Source organism: Eleginops maclovinus, chromosome 9 (genome assembly GCF_036324505.1).
Source record: "Eleginops maclovinus isolate JMC-PN-2008 ecotype Puerto Natales chromosome 9, JC_Emac_rtc_rv5, whole genome shotgun sequence".
NCBI classification, from domain to species: domain Eukaryota; kingdom Metazoa; phylum Chordata; class Actinopteri; order Perciformes; family Eleginopidae; genus Eleginops; species Eleginops maclovinus.
In genome coordinates this window covers 15,103,008-15,124,172 of record NC_086357.1, presented here as the reverse complement: position 1 = coordinate 15,124,172, position 21,165 = coordinate 15,103,008, and the positions used below count along the sequence as shown (strand labels likewise).

Sequence of the window (21,165 nt, the reverse complement as noted above, 5' to 3'; positions counted from 1 at the left end):
AATCTCAATTACCTGAATAAGCATGTCTTATCATTAGCTAAAACAGGCCGGTTCTCCTTGTCAATATTTAAATTGGAGCTATTCATTGCTAATGTAGCAGCTGTATTCTCAAGCATGCATGAACACTCCCTCTCATGAACATGAGCACTGAAAAAAGATGCAGGATGCTAAGTTTATGAACATACCCCAAGCACGAGTGTCTCCGACCGTGCCCGAAAACAGTCGGTGCCGCTTTTCTTGCCAGTGCCAGGTCTTTGTTCATTGTCCCGTGAACTCCTGACTCATACGAGACCTCTACGATGTAAAGAAAATAACCGGAACATCTGAACCGATCCTCCTGTGGATTCCTAAACTTTACAACTCAGTCTGTTTTTTCTTCCATGAAAAGGCGGGAGGTTCTGGATTGACTCCATGAGGGTTTGTACTGCTAACACAGGAAGGTTCCAGGCGAGAAATGAAAACAAAACACAGTCAGATACAGGACAGATCTGCATTAATCCTCAGAGCCTCTGGATTCAGGAAAAATGTGGAGGAATGTTGCAGGTTTGTTCGGCTAAAGTCCCAGGCAAGCCTCAACAAGGCAGAAGTGTGATATCCAATTGGTTCTCCAGAAGAAAGAAGCAGAGCCGTATCTGAAGGCTGCACCCAATGACTTTCCACAATTGTTTCTCCCTTCTTAGTGATTTGTTGTTGTTGTTGTTGTTGTTGTTGTTGCTGTTGTTGTTGTAAATACGCAATCTAATCCCACAGAAGATATTCACTGTATAACTGAAAGTATGTTTAGTAGCATAGCTCCAAACTGTATAGAAGATCAGAAGAGAAGTCTGAAACTTTCAAAGCAGCTCTGTTACTTTTGTCACTCACTCACTCACTCCGTTTGCAGGAAAGGGGAAGGGTTGATTTGCAAATGATACTGCAGGGTAGAGTCGGCTAGGGTTGATTTCTTCCTCCGGCGGTGAGAGAGCATGCAGAGTCCCCTGAGGACAACCCCCAGAGTCCGTGAGCAGGATAGCCAAGATAAATGTGAAAGTTGAAGGCTGATCTTTTAAAGGAAGATTCTCAGATTTTTAAGACAAAGCATTGAGTGTTTACTCTTTCTGAGCTTTGAGACACGGAAAGGGCTCCAATCCATAGAAAAGCAACACTTTTGTGAGTCCCAACTTACTAAAGGAAGATCTAACTGTACAGTGTGGCTGGCGGCTGTTTTTGAGGCCTGGACCCGTGAGATCTACGGGCCACCTGACCCGATACCTCCTTCTGATGCCCCGCAGCAGCAAAATTACAGGGGGGTATTGTTAAGAGTTGGTGCTGGGCAGGAGTAGGAGTGTGTGTGTGTGTGTGTGTGTGTGTGTGTGTGTGTGTGTGTGTGTGTGTGTGTGTGTGTGTGTGTGTGTGTGTGTGTGTGTGTGTGTGTGTGTGTGTGTGTGTGTGTGTGTGTGTGTGTGTGTGTGTGTCAGAAGGGTATTAAGGGGCATGATAGGATGTATTTACCTTTATGGAAGTTCCTGTAACATTCATGAGCATAGCAGTACTTTTGTGCAATCTGATCCACGGTCTGCCTCAACAATCAATACAGTGTTTTTCAAAATCAATGAAGTATCAAAATATATATTAATATCAAAATACTAAAGTGTATTAACATTGTCTTATGCCTAGGGCTTCGACAGCGAATATGAAGATCTAAAAATGTTCAGTTTCGGATAAAGGGACACTAGTTATGGTGACCGTCATGAAAACCACTTCCCTGAGCACTATGTGACACTGCAAACTAAAAAGAGGATCCTTTATAGAAATACGCGATTATATTCTAAATGTGGTATAACTTGTTTGTCATGTCGTCAGTGTATTAGTGTGAAGTCCCTCGTATTAATAACAGACTGAGGGCAACACTAGGATAAAAAGACCTATGAGCAGAATACAACATTCTAACACTACAGCAGGTCAATAATTAAATATGGATTTGTATGGAATAATGTTAGGAAGACATAATATATCAACCAATCATTGCAATAAACAATTACAGTATTAAAAAGCATACGAAAATCGAACAGCACTCCATCTGAACAGGGAGAATGGTAATTGCATAATTTAAAAGTGTTCTTTTATCTTATACACATGTTGTTTTTGCCGCACATAAGGACCATATACCCTTACACCTTTCGATCTGGTCCTTCTACCTTCATTTCCTGTCACATCCCTATTGTCCACGGTCGAAGATAAAAAACTAACCCAAAAAATAACTACAACTTTACCGAAAACATTCGCTTGTTAAGATTTTGCTCTACAATATGCGTTATGCACCACTCAGTTTTATCCTAATTTACTTGTAGAAAATGTGATGAATCTGCAAACGTAAGTATATAAGGCAGCATAAAGATGTTTGTTGGTACTACAGGTTACCGCCTAAATGCTGATGTTTCTCTGTGAATGTTTAGAGCGTTTCCTCTGGTAGTCAGTCTACTCTATGGCTCTTCACTTGCCAGGGAGATTTCCAGTCATAAAATAAGGAGTTGATTTTAATCTTGACACACCTGGTGAAATTTGGTTTGGCTCAACTTTAATTGCTTTACTCTGGCAGTGAGTTGTATTAGCAAGGGAGCCTTTCCCATCAGAGTTTAATAAGAAATGTGTTGGTTGAGCATGCTCGAGCAATAACTGGATAAATGAGGAGTAATGAGCAGAAACAAAGGTGTGTCTGTCTGAGGTACGCTGTATGTAATTTACTAGAGTAACCCTAATGCAAATCCCAAACTATATCATATTTTTATAACATCCCTTTTCAAATGTTTACTAAGAACAAACTTACAATGAGAATATTTATCATTAAAAACATAACAGCTCGCAGCCACATCAGCAAGATCCCCTCAGCCTCATGGAGAATGCATGTTGATAATTATAAATGACAACATTTTTGAGATAGCTGTAGGAAATATTGTTATTTGTCAGTATTAAAAGACATCTTCACAGGAAACAGCTGTCTGTAAGAGCACCGAGTACTTAGATCATGGAGCAACATTGTGGTTTTACAAAAAGGAAAAGCTGTTAAGCTGAGTCAATATTTTCTACAAGTAACTTGAATAAACAGATGCTGACAAACAATGTAGACTTTTATTTTCATCATCCTAACATTTGTTCTATAATAAACTGAAAACGGTGGGCTTTAGGCAGCAGGGGGTTTTCCTTCCATGCAGCTTTATCTAAGTTCTGTTTACCTGACCTACAGGTCACAGTTGTGTACATGGAAAATCAATTTCATACGTCACTACCCGCCAACACAGCTCAGTCATTTCTATTTTAAAAATGATAGAAAATGACATGCTAATACCTAAACGTCACATTCTGTTTTGTTCACGAATTACTTTAATCTCTCGCAACAAAGTTCTAGAGATAACATTTAAGACATGAATTACCAATCCAGGCATCATTGTTACTATATTGAATTTGCTTCGTCTGTTCTGACGTAAAAGAGACACATGCTGCTGTGTGTCTCTGCAAAAAACTCAGGTCAGAGCGAGCCAAGCAGACCGGCTATAGGATCCTTTCTGCTCACTTTTAGACTGATGCCAGGCCTGCTGGAAGCAGCGCTGAACACCTGAGGCAGGAACAAGAACTTCTCTTTCATTTCAGGAACAACGAGGGCCATTGAGACAACACAGGTCCCGACGTCAACAAGATCATGATTTCCCACAGTTACCTTCTCATCAGACAATGGGGCTTTTTTTTCTCCCCAGCAAACCCATGACACACATTTGATGACGTGAAAAAGCAGATCGGTACTGAAACATGCCCTTTACCTATCTCTCCCTAAATTAACTTGAGTTTATTCAAGTTCAGCAGGGTCCCTGAATCTGAAAGACTCTGAATCGCAACTTTAAAATCACTTTGCCTTATCCATCAATGGTGGAGGAAAAATGTGTAAGATTCATAATCGATCCAATTTCAATTCACTTTAAAACATCTATTGAAAAAACAAAAACAACATTTCTATAAAAAACCTTAAATATCACAACTGATGGACAGTAATCCTAAACAAGCATTATTGTGTAATTTGTGGTAAACTCAAACAAAACCGGTGTTATTTTGTGTAGAATTCCTTTTTAAATTTAGCAAATTTCTAAAAAATTACATCTAGCCAAGATTTTATTTAACTTTTTTTTGTTGTGTATAACTTGAACTCATTCTTCACTGAGTCACTGAGTAACTTAATTTATACTTAAAAACGTTTAGAAAACATTGTTTATTTTTGCAAGTTTTCGGAAAATTACATTTTATCTTTTAATCTTAACATATCCAAACATTATAGCAAATAGTTGATGTTACTTAAACAATCTTAACTCTGCTTTCAATTCATGATTTGCCAAAGGACAGCAGACAGCAAAAAGTCCTGAAATTAGCATCCTGTTGTACTGAATTGGGGAAGCATTTTAAAGCGATATCGGAGGATTCATAGTCATATCATCTGTGTGCTACAACTTCCTGCACAGTATATTCTGATCATGTAATATCCACACCAAATGTTTTAGGTTATTAATACTACCTGGGTGTGTGTGCCAAGGTGAAGCGCCGCTGCAGGGCGATGCTGCGGTTCATGAGGAGCTTTCTGAACAGCAGAGGAGAGTGCCGGGGGGAGTTTCGAGGAGAGTTGCCAGGGGACAACCTCGGGGATCCACAGGGCGATCCGGACGTTGACTGCGTTTTCGACCTGATGGGCTGAGAGCTGCTGAGAGGAAAGGATCCAGCTTCCCCAGGGCTTTCTGAGAGTGTCTCACTCATGCTGCTGTGTAAGAGTTCAACACAAACATGGTCTCCTTCGCGGATCTTTTGTGCTGCCCTCGCAGTCCTGACAGGTTGTTTGTCCATCTCAAAGCAGCAGCATTTTTCAAGGGAATTAAATATCTCTGGTATGCCTTGTAATGAGGTCCTGCATACTCAGAGAAACTTGTTGTTGTCTCTAAATTCTCCAGATCTACTTTTACTTTTACAGCTTAAGATTCTTCATAACCCTTCTCAACAGAGCTATTTGCAAGCTCTGTTGATGGACACGAGTGCCGGAGCGAGCCCTCCCCTCAGTACTAAGCTCTGTTTACACAGCACAGAGCCCTGCCTAAATATGGCCAGGCCTGAATTATAGCACTGTTAGCTCGTACCACGGGATGAACTAGCTGTCTCCAGCTCTTCCTTCATGCAAGAGTAAACTGGCAACCACCAACTGCCCCAGTGTACATCTGTTTCCTTCCACAACTCATTGGTTCGCAAACATTCAGCAGTGATTACAGCGCTAACTTTGTGGACACATGCCAGAGCTGTGGTGCATTGAGATGCTGAAGCCTGGAGAGTATGCCACAATACTTTTCAGGGGGGCTCCTCTCTATTTTAAATATAGGAGCCCGCTTGAGATAAAAGATAACAGGAGCTCCGGAAATATCGCTTCAACTTTTAGTCGTGTCTCAAGTGAATACTACGTTCCAGACAGGGCTCATGGCAGACAGAAAAAGAGATCAAACAAAGTTTCATCTTTGACCCACAGACTGCCAGTGACCAAACCCCCTTTACCTAAAACAAAACCTTGTAGATTCAGCCAAAATACACAAACGTAAGTCCTAAATCTGCTTGTACCTAAACAATTTGCTTTATGTTGTAAATACAAGCTGCTTGTACCTGACACTCATAACAGATAGGGACAATGATACTCATTCACTTCACCCAAAAGGTAACTTTCATACATTCCCTTGTTTCTCTAACATTTATCAAAAACACAGGGACACTTAGTCAGGGATCCAGAGATCAAAGAGTTTACCAATGGTTGAAAGATGCGTTAAGAGAGTATTCGCACTATGCTATACTTATCCCTGAGGGGCTTCAAATAGCACCAGACAAAAGCAAATATGAGGCTTATTCTGAAGGAGTTTGCCTTTAACTATGATCTGGGTACAGAGCTGATTAAATCAACTTAATTCTGTCTTGGTTTTATAACCCCCACAACAGAAAATAGATCAACACAAAGGAAACTGGATTTTTCTTTGATTGCTTACGCCATTATTCAAAGAGTTTAAACTTCTTCACACAAGACACTTTTGTTTTTAGCCTTCTTTGTTATCTAGATTTATATTGCTGTACTGATTCTGCACTGCAATTATCAGAGTTGATCTGTCAGTCAAACAGCAAGACGCCCATGAATCGGTGTGGGTTTTTGTTGGAAGTGCCCTTTCGTTATGTCTGTTCAAACAGAATCAACTACTTATAGGTGAAATCACTGTTATTATTGGGGATGAGCAAGGGTGGGTGGGGGGGAGTTGAGTAATGTGATCAATGCTTAAAATCTTGAATTACTGCCTTTTAGTCGTGTCTGTGAAATCTCTAAAGAGCAGAGCAGTCCAACATGTATAATTCATGGTGTCATTAGGTCTATTTGACATTCTGCATCCATGCTAATGAAGCACTCAAGTAGTGAGATATAAGGGCCCTTGAGCCTGAGGGGCTGACTGCCAAAGTAGGGATTTAATTTGGGAGGGGTTTTCAGGGGTCACTGCAATGAGCTCACGAACAAAAACAGAGCTGTCGTATGAAGAGCTGCCAAATTTGACCAGCAGATGGTGCCCACACACAAACATGTAGGAAACACACAGAGGCAGACACAAACTAACATGAACTGCTTGACGTTAAGTTAGGATAAAGAAATGTCAAATTCTCCTAGGGGGGTTGCACTTGGAGAAATTAAACTCTAGAGCATCAGTGAAATTTTTTCGAGGCACACTACTTTTCACCCTCAACTCTCTAACAGTCTACCATTACCAAGGAGTTGGCTAAGTGGGGGAAATTAAATCAAAACATAAAAGACTGCAGACTGCGTGGGCAGAGTAGATCAAACATTATGAGTCAGTGAGGAGGAAAGATGAAGAGCTAAATCCTGTTCCTTTTCTCAAGTGATGAATGCCGGGATATGTGGAACTGTTCATCTGACTGAGTCACACACCCTTCTTCCTCCCACCAGTAATACCAGATCAAACACACACAAGCAAAGAAGCAGGTGAGCGGACAAACACAAAACACCCACACAGAAAGACATGTGTTAGATACCTGAAAAACATGCTGATTTATTCATTAAGCTCCAGTATCTGTGAGTGTTACAGCATCATATAATTCACACTTAACCGAGGACTTTTAATAAAAGTGAATGAAACAACTTAATAAGTCCAAATAATTATTTCCATGAGCTACAGTCATCAAAATTCATCTGTATAATTCCCTCTTCTGAGCTCCTAAGCTCTTCTCTCAAGGGCATGCAGTGTTTTGATTAAAGAGATGTGTGTGTGTGTGTGTGTGTGTGTGTGTGTGTGTGTGTGTGTGTGTGTGTGTGTGTGTGTGTGTGTGTGTGTGTGTGTGTGTGTGTGTGTGTGTGTGTGTGTGTGTGTTTGTGTGTTTGTGTGTTTTGAGAGAGTGTGACACTGGATATTTAACAACACAGAAAACTTTTACACTAATATCTTGTCACGGTAGGTCACAGTTTTAAGGTGGTTGCTGTTTTTTTCATCTACTCTTGACAGCTTTTAGTGAGGTGTTTTTTCCATTTTCAGAAACGTTTCATCACACATTAAAATAACGATTTTTTTAATCATATATCAGTTTAACACTACAATTTCTCAGAAAACACACATATTATTGGAGATGATACCCACATAAAATACCCCTTGTTAGACCCACAGGGGCAGAAAGGGGAATTTGTAGATTATTTAGAAGTAAGCAAAAATAATGAAAAAAGGACATACCAAAAAAGAAGTTTCAGAATATTGAACTGTATCTGGCAAAAGAAAAAGGTATTGCAACCTACCCTGAAGTACCTTTTTCAAAATATTAGCATAACTTCAGTGGATCTTAGGATTGATTTCCCTATACATGTGTTGTGTTCAAATGATTTGTATTTGTGAGAACCAATTGCTATTGTTTTTCAAGAAAAGAATGGTCTAAATATATGATGACGTACCACGGTGTTGATCACTTTGCCTTGATTCTGTGCTCAAGTGCCACTCTAACTGAGTGCAGCCCTGTGTGTCTTCAGCCCTACGCCTGATTATAGTTCATCGTGCTGACTGACAAACTGACACCCTGAAGAACCTTGTAACTTGTACAGAAGAATAATAATAACTGGATTCGGAATACTGCAGTTGCTTACACCAAGAAATTAGTTTTTCAGCACAACCAAGAGATGCCTTTTCCCCGTTTTATCTGCAGTACCGTCTTTCCTCCAAGGCAGACTTTCATTACTGGTGACATTTAACAAATCTGACCATTTATTAGTAAGCGTGTTTATACAAGGGAAGGACTTATGCAAAGATTAAGGTTTAGGTTAACCTTAAAACATTACCTTTCAAATGTGTCAACACAAACAAACACACAAACACACACACTCCTCTCTTATTTAACAGCAAGCATTCAACGATTACACGTGTTCCCTTTAACTGCATGGGTGACAAATGTATCAGAAAAGTACAATATGTTCAATACATCAAATCATTCTTAAGCGATATCCACTCATAGTGCTAATGTATGCTGAAAACATGCATACAATTTACAAAATAGATATGCTAACATAAACTATATTAAGTATCAGTTTTAGATAATGGACAACAATACTTCTTGGTGATAATAGGAGTAAGTCTTTTCATGTCAAAACATAATTATTCATCTGTTACTGCTTTAAAAATACTTCCTCTACTTTCGGCAGGTTTTTCTGGAGCTGCCTCTGCCGTCTGAAGAGAAGCCAGGTCAGGCGAAGTGATTGTAAATAATGAGTAACACCCAATATGAGGTATGTGTTTTAATGGGTATTAAAAAGGGCAGTGACTGGGCATATGAGCTTTATATCTGCTACAATCGTCAATTGTACTTATGTGTTTTAATCCTGCTCAGGTGCTTTCACTTGTGCTGCCATTGTGTTCTCTAAATCTGGCATAGTTACATGATGGAAATAAATAAATAAATACAAATACAAAATAAAATACAAATCAACATTTACCTAGGTGAACAACAACTAGACTATTACAGTCATGGGCGTCAGGATATCTAATGTAATCCAATCCGAATAAATCAAAATATAAAAAAGAAACACATTTTACAACTCTGTCAGGCTTCACAGCCCCGAGCCCATTCATTCTTAAATAAAACAGGTCACAACTATATCAATTATATTTTTTAAAGGCTAAATGATTTTTTTTTAAAAGGCACTGGGATAAATAGCTCTTTGTGTGAGTCTACTTAAAGCCACACCGTTGGTACACAAGTGGGTAAGCAGTAGAACAGGGTTTGTGTGATTAATGGACAAAGTATTGAAGTCCCAAGGATCATTGTGAAAAAGAAACACTGCAAGTGCAACATAAGGGCTCATTGATTTGTTTTATCTGGGACAACACTGGGGCAAAGAGGAATAAGTGTCAGGCTTTGGCTATGTGTGTATACGTGTGTATTCATTGTGCTTCTTGTTCCTTATGAGATTTGTTGACTGCAAGAATAACATACATTTTTCAGACTTGAATTAGCACCTGATTGTTCTTTCAGGGAGACTAATTGTCATTTGTTCTGTGTGTTATCATGGCACTTATCCCATAATGATAGTGATCAAGGCATTCAAGATTAATCTGCTGATAAACTGCTAATAAATTAGACAAGGATGCCTGTTACATTTTAAATGTAATAAAAGGTAAAGGGGAGAAACAGATAGAGTGAAGAGAGATGCATAGAGCGGCGATAAGCGTGAGCAGATGGATTCACAGAGAGAGCCAGGGGAAGAAGAGCCAGGAACATGAAGAGGCTCATTCTGGACCACTTCCTCTGGAAAAGGCTGCAAGCTGGGATCGAGTCCAGCATCCTATGTTGTGGAGACTCTAACAACACTTCCTGCACATTCCCGCTGATCCAATGACCACAGATCACACCCCCCCACTGGTATCTGTCGTGGTCCATGTTCACATGCGACATGTTTTCTCTAAACGATGGCTGTGGAGCACCAGATACGCCTTTTTTGGTCTTTGATTGATAACATAACTAGAAAAAAAACATACTCTTAACATTAAACACTACCATTTTTTCTATTCTAAAATCACCTTGGATCTTAGTCATATCATTTTCTGATTACTGTGTTTGCTGTGCATGAATATTGTTCTAAATACATTTAAATTGGGAATTAGTCATTCATTAATTTATAGCAGTTGTTGCTCTAGGTTGCTGTTTATTCAAAATGACTCATTCATCATAATGTGTGGTCGTTCAGTGTTGCCAGGCAATTATGATGCTTAAGTTACCTACAAAATTAAATGATTAGTGATTAATTAATTAGTGATCTTAGAAAATCCACTCTACCACCACATAATATTTACTAGTGAAGTATGAGAACAAACTGTTGACATTATGCTACACTAAGATATTACTGTATATTTAAAAGTAGTCTGGCAATTCTTGTGAGAATTAAAAGCAACTTGATCAAAAGAGACAACATCATCTGTGCCGCAAACTGAATGTGCAACTAATAATACATTTTTATATATTTATTTTTAGGAGAACAGTACATTTCACTTGATAAAAAATGATAATACAGAGAGGCAAACGGGAACTGTAGTCGAGGGTCAAAATAAATCCACAGGAAGATTAATATTTATGATCAGGTTAAAAATGAACAAGATCTCAAAGATGTAATTTACAGGCGACTAAATAAAACAGAACATTATCGTGTTTAAAATGACACATTTCTCTTGGTTTTGACATTTTTAGAAACAAAGAAGACAACTCAACAATATATATGACAAAAATGTTGTCAGTGTTGATGTGTATATGATATACATAATGCCTTTAACCAATAGGACTTTGTCTAGCTCTTCTACTGGTTAATCTGAGTTTCACTTCCAGGTAATGCTCTGAGATAAAAGCTCGGGCTAGACTTCCAAATAGGAGACACTCGACCATAACATCCCTAATCACACAGCATCAGATCCAACTGTCTGCCAGGGAACACTGCATCTCCTAGGCAACCGGGGGCTCCTTAATGGCAACAGTAAGTTGTTATTCAAACAAGACGTCTGCTGAGGCGCAATCTTTGCTGAGTGATCCTACATGTACCTGGGGCTGCAGCCACAGCTAACCACTGCAGATCCAAAGATAATGACAAGGGGAAAAACAAAAGTTGGACTGGATCATGACTGATGAAAGGCAAAATTGATCTTCAGATAAGGGTGTTTTAATCAGAAGGTGACCCAATAGCATTCCTCGAGGAACACCCTAGTATAGGGTTTGTAGTAAAAAGAGTAGTAGTGAGAATAAATGTGAAGATGGAAACGCTATACTTTATTCTAAATGGCTGAATCTGCACAATAACCCAATTGGCCACATTTCCTTCTTTTGCTCCAGCAGGGCACATTTCCACTGCTGTGGTGCGCTGCAACCAGCTCCGGGTTGGCTACAAAACATTTCACAGGGTGAAGGTGGTAGCCAAAGGGTTGCTGTAAAGATCATGCTCAGAATTTGACAGCCTCTGTGGACCCAAACAACATCATGTTTTGTTTTTTTGATTTAATTCATATTCACTAAAACTCAAGTGTTCAAGATTAAATGGTTAACTAGGGGACAGACCAGTTTATGAGTGCCCACAGTTATTCAGATATCGTGTCCCTCATCACTAAAAGGTAAAAAAAAAGAAGAACTGATAGTTGGACCAACAGATGATACATCTTAGACATTCAGTGGCCAACCCTAGCAAACACTACATGGCAACACACTCGAGGGGAAAAAGCCAACACTCAGCAAGGCGGTCATACAATGACAAAGATGATGAGATTTAGTACAAAAAAAAAAAAGCAAATGAAAGTTGTTTTGTGTTTTTGAATTATGGGGATGTGGTTTGGGATAATAGGATCTAGGCTTTGTCTTGTTTTGCTTTTGTTGAATGTGTTGCGCTTTTTTGTGTTTTCTTTTCTGCTAACATTTTGGGAATAGTATCAATAACTGTTTCATGCCAGGCATGCTGTATTTGTGCTGCTGTTTTCCCTCCTGCTCTTTTCTCTTCTCCCCCTCTCTTCACTGCAGCTCATCAGCAGCTGATCAGTACCTGCTGGTGCACCCGAGACTGATGGCTGATTGGATCCCCTCACCCTCAGCTGGCCTATAAGCAGGCAGGGCTGGTCATAAAGGGAGCACCCGGGAAGCTTTCTGTCTCTCAGACCTGGGCCTGCTACTGACACCATAGCCTGCATGATCATTTTGTTAGTTGCTGATTCTGCAGAGAATCTTGTTTTCTGTTTACTGTGTATGTGTGTGGTGGGAGGCATTGGGTAAGTTTGGGGTACCCTCTACATTTCATCACATAGTTAAAACCTGTTAGACACACTAGGTTAGTGGATTGTTGCCACCCCTGTGTTTTGCTTTGTTCCCATTCGTAATGCAGAGAGTGAGGGTTTTTGTTTGAGTTTTGGTTTCTAAGGATAGACTTTGAGATAGGCCTTGTTTTGTTATACTTTCTTTTGTTTGGCACAATCTCCCTTGTTTCCTCCTCCTCACTTAAAGAATGTTGTTGGCAATATTCTGAGTTAAAAGGAATAAACCTTTTTGTTAACTTTCACTGACTCCCTCTGTTATTGGTTGTTGTGCGTTACTGTCCCCTGGTCCTCTAGACCCTGGTGGGGACGTAACAATAACTAATAAATCAAGAAATAAAAAAACTATTTATTTAACTATTTAAGGGGCAGAAAGCTAACCTGCAAGGGATTTTAACCTTACTAACCATATTTAGTTTGGAAAAAATTGGTTTTCTTATCAAGAGGCTCCAGATCCCATTTGAGGTTTATCAAATGAACCACTAAATATAGAACACCATGTTGTCCAGTCCTCTACTATAAAATGTTACAACCGACTTCAGTCCCCGTTAATAGGACTGTGATCTTTGTCAGCATGACTTGTTAAAGAAGTGTTATAAAAGTTTTAATAATCCAGTCTAAATCTGAATAATATTGCAAGAAAAGAAGAAATGACACCCATCTTAACACCCCCTGTCATAATGGTCTGTCAGCCTCTCAGCAGTTCTGCTCTTCAAAGTCAGCGCTAACAGTGTAAATGAGGTGTTTCTTTTGTGGGGAAGTAATAGTACTTGTATATTTGATATTCTGTTGCCTTGGTAAGAAAATCGGTTGGTATCTTTCCTCGTATCTATCTTTTACCTAACCTATCTCATTTTAAACATCATATTCGCATTGATGCTTTCCTGTTTTTCATTGCAAGGCGAGATACCATCTGTGAATCCTTGATATATCCACTCAGCTGACCAGCAGCAGCGGCTCCACACAAACACATCACCTGGGGAGAAAACAGAAGCATGGCTCCAAAATAACAAGGAAGACCTGCACCAGAAACCTCTAAATCGATAAAGTTCACAATGCTTTGATTATCTCCTCCCTCAGATTGGCAAAGGGATTCAGAGGCAGATTTTAAAATCATTGAGGGCTTTTCTGAGATTCTGTGTTTGCCTAGATAAAGGATTTAACTATAAAAGTGAAATTGAGTTGTGTTGCTGACTATCCTCCAATTCTGTCCTGTACTACCTGCTTCACAGAAAAATAATTAAAAATGTATTCTGTATGTACTATTAGCAGATAGTAAAAGATGTGGGCTTCAATCACAACAGCCATCCAACAATTATTTATAATTTACATGCATTTATTGTTGACAAATAAAGATAAAAATCACTTTAGGGATTCAATATACCAGCTTCAATTCAGGAAGCAATCATTGTTTTATTTGCTGTAGTTCTATCAACATTTTAACTACTTTGGGTAATTAGCTTTATTAAGAAACTGCAAATGTTATTCACTGCTAGGAGGTGAATGTTTCAGCACCGAATAGTGAGGAAAGTATCACCGCCATGCAGGCCCGTTTCTAGGATTTTGGGGGGCCCTAGGCAAAGAAGTTGTTGGGGGCCTTTAAAAAAAAAATTTCCGCAATTCTGTGCGTTTTAATCACAAAAGAGGTCAAACATACACTGAAAAGTAGCCTTTATTATTTTTTTTATTTCCTACTGAAACTGCTGCTTGCGGCCCTTGGCCTCAGCAAATGCAGACACAATCCCCTCCAAGTCCAAAGACCTGCGGACGTCACTCTCAATTGACATGAGTGCCAGTCCAGAGAGCCTCTCTTGGCTCATAGTTGACCTCATGTAATTCTTTATGCGCTTCAGAGATGAAAAGCTCCTCTCTCCGGAGGCAACCGAGACAGGAAGGGTCAGAAGTAGGCGCAGTGCAATGCTTAAATTGCTGTACAGGTCCAACAGCTTCTCACTGTATATGTAGTCCAGCATTTTAAATGGGCACCTGGATACTTCATCTGGAAAGGTGTGGACAGCAGAGTTGATCTCCAATGCCAAGTCGTCTGCATCAATATCATGGAGGGTTTGTTCCACTTTCCTGCATCTCTCATGCAATTTCCCAGTCTTGATTGTGGCCCTCATGATATCAATGCTGAACAGGAAGTCGTACAGGGCATACACCCCCTCCAGTCTGGAAAATCTGTCTTTTAGGCTGGTGATGGCAGTGTCAACCAAAGGCAGGAAGAAGTCCCTTCTGAAGGCCTCTTCTGGGGTCGATTGGGTTTCATCTGTACTCTCGTAAAGGAACTGCCTTTTCTTTTTACGTTGCCTTTTCTCAGGCAATTTCCTCTCAATTTCCAGATCTTCTGCAATCTCCATTGCATCCGTTTGGCTTGATGCGAGTCCATTTTCCCTGAAATCTTCTAGGTACTCTGTCACTCCCTCGGTTTCTTTTTTCAGTGTTTGCATTGAAACATCCGGGCTCTGGAGGAGCTTGCTCATATGGTTAACCTGATACAAAACGTTGTACCAGGTTATTGTGCACAGAAGAAAGGACCATGTTTTAAGCTCACCATGTAAGCTTTTTGCTGAGGACATGGTCTCTGAGTCCCCCTTCTCTGTAGCATATGTCTCCAGTGCTGACAGTCCGTCTAGTATTTCAGGTAGATGGTACCGCACTACCTTCACACTGTCAATTCGGGCCTCCCATCTCGTCCCTGAAAGTGGCTTAAGGGTGAGCTGCTTCACATGCTGCTTCAAAATTGCCCAGCGGTGCACAGAGGAACTGAAAAGGTTGTACAGTCGTTGCAGCATACCAAAAAAAGACATGGACAACACTGAAGACTTGGCAGCATCTGACACAACCAGATTTAGTGTGTGACTGCTGCATGGGATGCATAGCGCCTTGTTGTTCAGCTCTAAAATTCTTGCCTGCACACCCTGTTTGTGGCCCATCATATTGCTGCCATTGTCGTATGACTGCCCACGGCAATCTGAAATGCTGAGGTTGTGCTTCTCCAACTGGTCAAGCAGGATTTCACTGAGCCCTTTACCAGTTGTGTCTTCAACATGTACAAATCCCAAAAAATGCTCAGCAATAGAAACAGGTGTTTCACAGTTGACAATCCTGAGAACAACAGAAAGTTGTTCCTTGTGGCTGATGTCAGGAGTGCAATCCATGATCACGGAGAAGTATTTTGCTTTGTGCACTCTTCTTGCAATCTCCTGTAGGATTTTGTCTCCGACCAGCTGAATGATTTCGTTCTGAATGACTCCACTCAGGTAATGCACCTTTGTCTCTTTGCATTGTATTCGTCTGATGTGTTCATTCATTACCGGATCAAACTGTGCTAGGAGTTCCACTTGAGCCAGAAAATTCCCATTGTGGCGATCATACACGGTACTGGTAGTTCCTCTCAAAGCCTGGTTGCGTTCTGCCAGATGGGAAACTATGGCAATCACTCTCCGAATCACGCCTTTCCAGTGTTCAACTTCAAGTTGCATCAACTCCATCTGTCTTTGATCAATCAGTGTACTGGTTTGCAGTCTCCTCTGAAGGTCGTGCCACTTTTTCACATTGTCACAGTGCACCTTTGTGCACTCGTGTTTTTTTAGGCGATAGGAAAGGTTCTTCCATCCACCGTAGCCACAGGTCGTTAAGGCATTGTCACGCTCACGCTTCCCGAAAACAGTACAAGGGAAACAGAACACTCCATCTGTGTGGATGGAATACACCAGCCACGATCGATGTATATTCTCACCATTTTTCATGGTTCTTTTGTAACTGTCCTTGGTGAATCTTCGAGGAGGATTGTCTAAGTTTTGCGGGAATTCAATGTCCATGATTTGCACAGGTCCTTTTTTGACTATTTCACAGCGCATACTGCTTGTTAGGACACTGGGCCAACATCCTGGGTCATCACTTAATGTGGTGCTTGCAATACCTACAGGTACCCCAGTTCTGGATGGTGGGGTGGTCTCTGCCATGTCAATGTCATCTTCCTCTTTGTCCTCCTCATGAAGTGGAGATGGAGTTGATGGCACTGTTGAAAACATATAGTTGCAAATTAATTTATAGCACAATTGCCATGTGGTAAGTACAGCAACTAGGGAATGGTGATCTACTTGTATAATGCTTTAAAAAGAAAGGGTCATTTTAATACACTTTCATAGCACATGGGTGTTAGGTGATAAGTTGAAATTGTGCGGCTTAATGCACCTTCTGTTGAACCACTGCTGGGAAGTGGTGTGGATGCTTCCACTTGCTCCTCCTCAAGTCGTGATGGAGTTGATGGCACTGCTGAAAAATATGTAATTACAAATTAATTCATGGCACAGTTTCATGTGTGAAGTACGACAACTAAATGCTTAAGGTATGGTGATCTACTTGTGTAACGCTTTATAGCAAATGGTCATTTTAATACACTTTCACAGCACATGCTGCTATAACTTTGGGTCACTATGATAGGTGATAAGTTGAAATTGTGCGGCTTAATGCACCTTCTGTTGAACCACTGCTGGGAAGTGGAGTGGACGCCGCAATGTTGTCTTCCACTTGCTCCTCCTCATAAACATGTGACGAAGACGATGTTGATGGCCCTGGTGCAAAAATAAATAAATACATAAATAATATTCTTTTTATTTATATTGCACATTTTGCATGCATTGATCTCAACAACTCAGTTATTCATTAACATTAGTGAATGTCCCACATATTTGAAATGTCCAGAAGACTCTGTGGGCAAGTGGAATGAATACACACAACTATGACTTGAATTAGAAAAATGTAAAGTCATTTTGATAACATCAAGTGTGTTGATAGAAGGCACTAATAATAGGTAGAAAAGAACGTTACCTTCAGTAGCACCAGAGACAACACTTGGTAGAGCGGGATGAAGAAATTTCAGCAATGCCCCTTGGAGAAAGAATAAGTACTGTATGATTAGCTTGGTTATTTTTCAAATGCTTTTGAAATCCTATCATTTTACAGTCTGATAATTGTGGTGAAATAGATATTAAAAGCATTACACACAGTTCCTACTAGGCGGTTTAGTGGCGGTTTCTATACGACTACAGGTGAAGCACTGCTTCACCAAAAAAAAGTAAAAAAAATAATAATAATAAAATCTTACAATAATCCCGTTTTCACTGGTTTGAAAACAGAAATACAGTCACTAAGACGAGCTGTTTTCCTGAAATCAATTCTGTGAGTGGCAACAGCGCCATCCCCGCACCCGTGGTGTGTCTGTGTGTGTCTGTGTACTGTCTGTGTCCCATAGAAAAAGCTCAAAGCTATCGGTACAGTTTTTAACGGTGGTCCAGTGGTATTTACAGCTATCATGGAGACCAACAACAACAAACAGCAGAATAGGTTTAGAAAAGGATTAATTGACACTAAAGTGGCTGTTTTCTTCATGTGGCTGATCTGCGCCGGGATGTTAACCGTTAAAATGTAAATAAAGTAAGTAAATCAACCCAATGGTATTCTAGCAAAATTATTGTAAACTCCCATGTTAATCTCCTATTAAATAGCTAGCTACTACAGGAATAACTATTTCACTGGTTGTCTCAAGGCTCTAACGACTGAAAACATATGTGAAGTTTATTTAGGATATTAAGAGGAATTAATCGTTGATCAATTTGGCCAGCTGATAACGTTATGAACTTATAGTGAAGTCAAAGGTAGCAGTTTAAGTTTGGTTAGCATGCTAGCATGCCAAACCACTGGTTCCTAGCTAGTCGTCGTTAGCCTACAACCTCGCTACTCTAGCAAAATATGGTATACCCTGCCTGGCACAATTTTCATGTTGATTGTGTATATTCTACTTACCGGTGTCTTGTTTTCTTTTCTGCTCCTCTTCCCTTTTCTTCTTCTTTTTTTGATTGCCGGAGAGATAATTTCGCTTCATTTTAATTTTTCACTTTTCACTTGCACTTGACGCTGTCGCGCTAATGCATGGGAAAGGGGGGGCCCCCTCGAGCTGGGGTATTTCGACTACAATGTGTCGTTGCGCTTTTCGGACATCGCATGCTCTAGGGAGGCGCTGTTGCTGCCCTCGCAGTCGCAGCAGAGCCCTTCATATACAGATGACTGCTTATTATTATGAAGCTATTTAAAATCGTCATTGCTGTTGAATACATGACCTGTCTTATTGGTATGCATGTTGTTTGATTCATGTTGCATTTGTATCAGACTTTTCTTTGAATTTTGAAAAAAAAAAAAAAAAAAAAATCTTAACCTGTCGTCTTTGGGGGGCCTCCTCCTACTCGGGGGCCCTAGGCAATTGCCTACCATGCCTACCTGAACGCGACGGGCCTGCCGCCATGTGTTAGTAAAGCTGGGGAGTCTCCATGTACACATACCCCAAATCTGCTTCTGCTACCATCCCATAACACGTTTCCTCACTAGCAGCAACCTAAAAGGTTAGCTGGGAAAGGAATGCTTCATGATAGATATCTTACGAATGACTGGTTAAAATACCACAACAAATATGTTTCTCAATATCGCAGTTTATCTCATTTTCTAACTATGTTTAAGCTGTGAAAACAGGAGGAAAGTTCGGTCTAAATCCAAGGAAACCGTGAAAAAACAAAAAGCAAGTGAATAAGAAAATAAGGTAAGTAACTAAGAATTACACCAGTAGGGCTTGCACTATATAACAAGAGAAATGGAAACATTGGTGAATTATTTACTGAAACCGCAGCCTTTGAATGTCACTGCTGGGTGTTAATAACATTTTTAATTTCTTGTCCTATCTACACCAAATAAATCTCAGTAAAAGGTTAAGCATTCATTCACAAGACACCAGAGGGAGGCCGAGCTAATCCAAAACAAAAGGGTAACTCATACTGTAGATGAGCAAACCTTTTCACAGTTTAGCGCGGTTCCTGAAGTTCTGATTATGTGACTGTCACTTTAAATTTGAGCTGAGCTGAAGCTGGCCACGCCCCTTTGGAGCGTCATGCAGCTCTCTGTATGAAGAGAGAAGTCTCTAACGGAGATACTCAGCTAAACGATAGCGTGATTAAACGCTATATTATGTTCAAAACCACATCAAACTTTATTTCTGAAACACTTCTCAGTGTTTACCACTAGAACAGTGACATATGTATTATATATACAACAACGGTAAGTCCCTCCTGCAGACATCCTGCACAGAGACACAGAGGTGCTGCGGAGGGGATTCAGCTCACGACTGTATATTACAGACGATAGGTTGGGAAGTGTAACGTGAGCGGGACGTTGCCAGGAGTTCCATGTAAAGCCAGCCCACATTTCGGTTATGACGTCATGTCGGCAGCAAATCTGGATCAGCTCGTTTGTGACCCCGTTTTTAGAGATGTGGGTAAGGAGGAAAAGAGAGAGGGTTGTATTTTCTGACACTTTATGAATCTCCTTATACAGTGGTATGCAAAAGTTTGGGCACCCCTTAGGAAAACCACTGCATCAGTTTGTCACTTGCTGAGCTTTTGAAGCAGCAACTTCATTTTAACATAATGTTATACCTTATGGTAACAGAAACATCTCAGTAGTGAAATAACTTTTATTGGTCAAACAGAAACATGTTTATGTGCATTCAAACAAAAATAGGCATGTGCATAAATTTGGGCACCCCTAAGAAATAATTCCATTAATATTTAGTATTGCCTCCTTTTGCTGCAATAACGACCTGTAGACGCCTCCTGTAGCCACAGACAAGTCCCTTAAGCCTGGCAGGTGGTATTTTGGCCCATTCTTCCACACAAAACGTCTCCAGTTCAGTCAGGTTTCTTGGCCTCCGTGCATGGACAGCCTTCTTCAAATAAATCCATACATTTTCAATGATGTTAAGGTCTGGGGACTGGGATGGCCATTCCAGAACATTGTACCTGTGCTTCTGCATGAATTCCTTGGTGGATTTTGATCGGTGCTTAGGATCATTGTCCTGCTGAAAAATCCAACCCCGGTGTAGCTTCAACTTTGTGACTGACTCTAGAACATTCTTGTCAAGAATCTCCTGGTACTGTAAGGAATTCATGTGGCCCTCAACTTTAACAAGTTTTCCAGTACCTGTGCTAGCCACACAGCCCCATAACATGATAGATCCTCCACCAAATTTTACAGTGGGCAACAAGTTCTTTTCATTGAATGCAGTGTGTTTTTTTCGCCATGCATACCTGTTCATGTTATGACCAAATAACTCAATCTTGGTCTCATCTGACCACAGTATTTTGTTCCAAAATGCTTCTGGCTTGTCCAGATGTGCTTTTGCATACCTCATGCGACTCTTCTTGTGATTAACACTCAGGAAAGGCTTTTTGCACATCACCCTTCCAATGAGCTCTTCCTGGTGCAAAGTACGCTGGATTGTGGAACGGTGAACAACTACACCATCAGCAGCCAGATGTTGTTGTAGTTCTCTGGAGGTGGTCTGTGGCTTCTCTGTGACCATTTTCACCATCCTTCGCCTGTGCCTTTCCCCTATTTTTGTCGGCCTACCACATCTTTCCTTCACACGGACTGTTCCTGTGGCCTTCCATTTCACAACTACGTTTCTGACTGTGGAGACAGACAGTTTAAACCTGTCAGATAATTTTTTGTACCCTTCTCCTAATTTATAATGTTGGATTATCTTAGCTTTCAGGTCAGTGGAGAGTTGTTTTGAGGTCCCCATCTTGCCACTCCCTAAGAAAGAACCTAGGCCAGGCACAGCCAGCTATTACCTATGTTAAATAGCCTTTTTCATGATTGGTTCCACCTGTCTTTGTAATTGAAGGTCTAATGAGCTAATCAAAGCAATTTTGTGCAGCAACCTGTCAGCTATAAATCCGTACAGGTGTTGAAATGA

The 21,165-nt window shown here is 40.4% G+C and overlaps 2 protein-coding genes across 8 annotated transcripts in view; both read right to left on the bottom strand.

Moving 5' to 3' along the window:
- LOC134869505 (3',5'-cyclic-AMP phosphodiesterase 4D-like) overlaps nucleotides 1-21,165 on the bottom strand; it is a 100,788-nt gene that overhangs the window by 51,951 nt on the left and 27,672 nt on the right. Inside the window, exon 1 of one of the 7 annotated variants that reach the window (XM_063891173.1) lies at nucleotides 4,538-5,143. The exons of 4 other annotated variants lie outside the window; for them this stretch is intronic. In XM_063891173.1, the coding sequence (XP_063747243.1) occupies nucleotides 4,538-4,860 (323 nt within the window). In that variant the 5' untranslated portion in view covers nucleotides 4,861-5,143. Of the gene's footprint in view, nucleotides 1-185; nucleotides 1,045-4,537; nucleotides 5,144-21,165 lie in introns of those variants that run through there. 2 more of the 7 variants (XM_063891174.1, XM_063891181.1) reach the window with 2 other exon arrangements.
- LOC134869504 (zinc finger MYM-type protein 1-like) lies at nucleotides 13,929-17,889 on the bottom strand. The gene is made up of 3 exons (XM_063891172.1): nucleotides 16,838-17,889; nucleotides 16,557-16,637; nucleotides 13,929-16,380 (listed from the first exon to the last, which is right to left on the bottom strand). Exons 1-3 carry the CDS (start codon nucleotides 16,959-16,961, stop codon nucleotides 14,048-14,050), a joined length of 2,538 nt encoding a protein of 845 aa, XP_063747242.1. The 5' UTR covers nucleotides 16,962-17,889; the 3' UTR covers nucleotides 13,929-14,047.

What these genes read in the sequence shown, in the direction of transcription:
- LOC134869504 (XM_063891172.1), bottom strand. Translation starts at nt 16,961, where the DNA reads ATGTATTTATTTATTTTTGCACCAGGGCCATCAACATCGTCTTCGTCA. An exon ending in CAGCAGTGGTTCAACAGAAG is followed by an intron (nt 16,638 to 16,837) that starts GTGCATTAAGCC and finishes CATATTTTTCAG; the next exon opens with CAGTGCCATCAACTCCATCA. An exon ending in CAGCAGTGGTTCAACAGAAG is followed by an intron (nt 16,381 to 16,556) that starts GTGCATTAAGCC and finishes TGTTTTCAACAG; the next exon opens with TGCCATCAACTCCATCTCCA.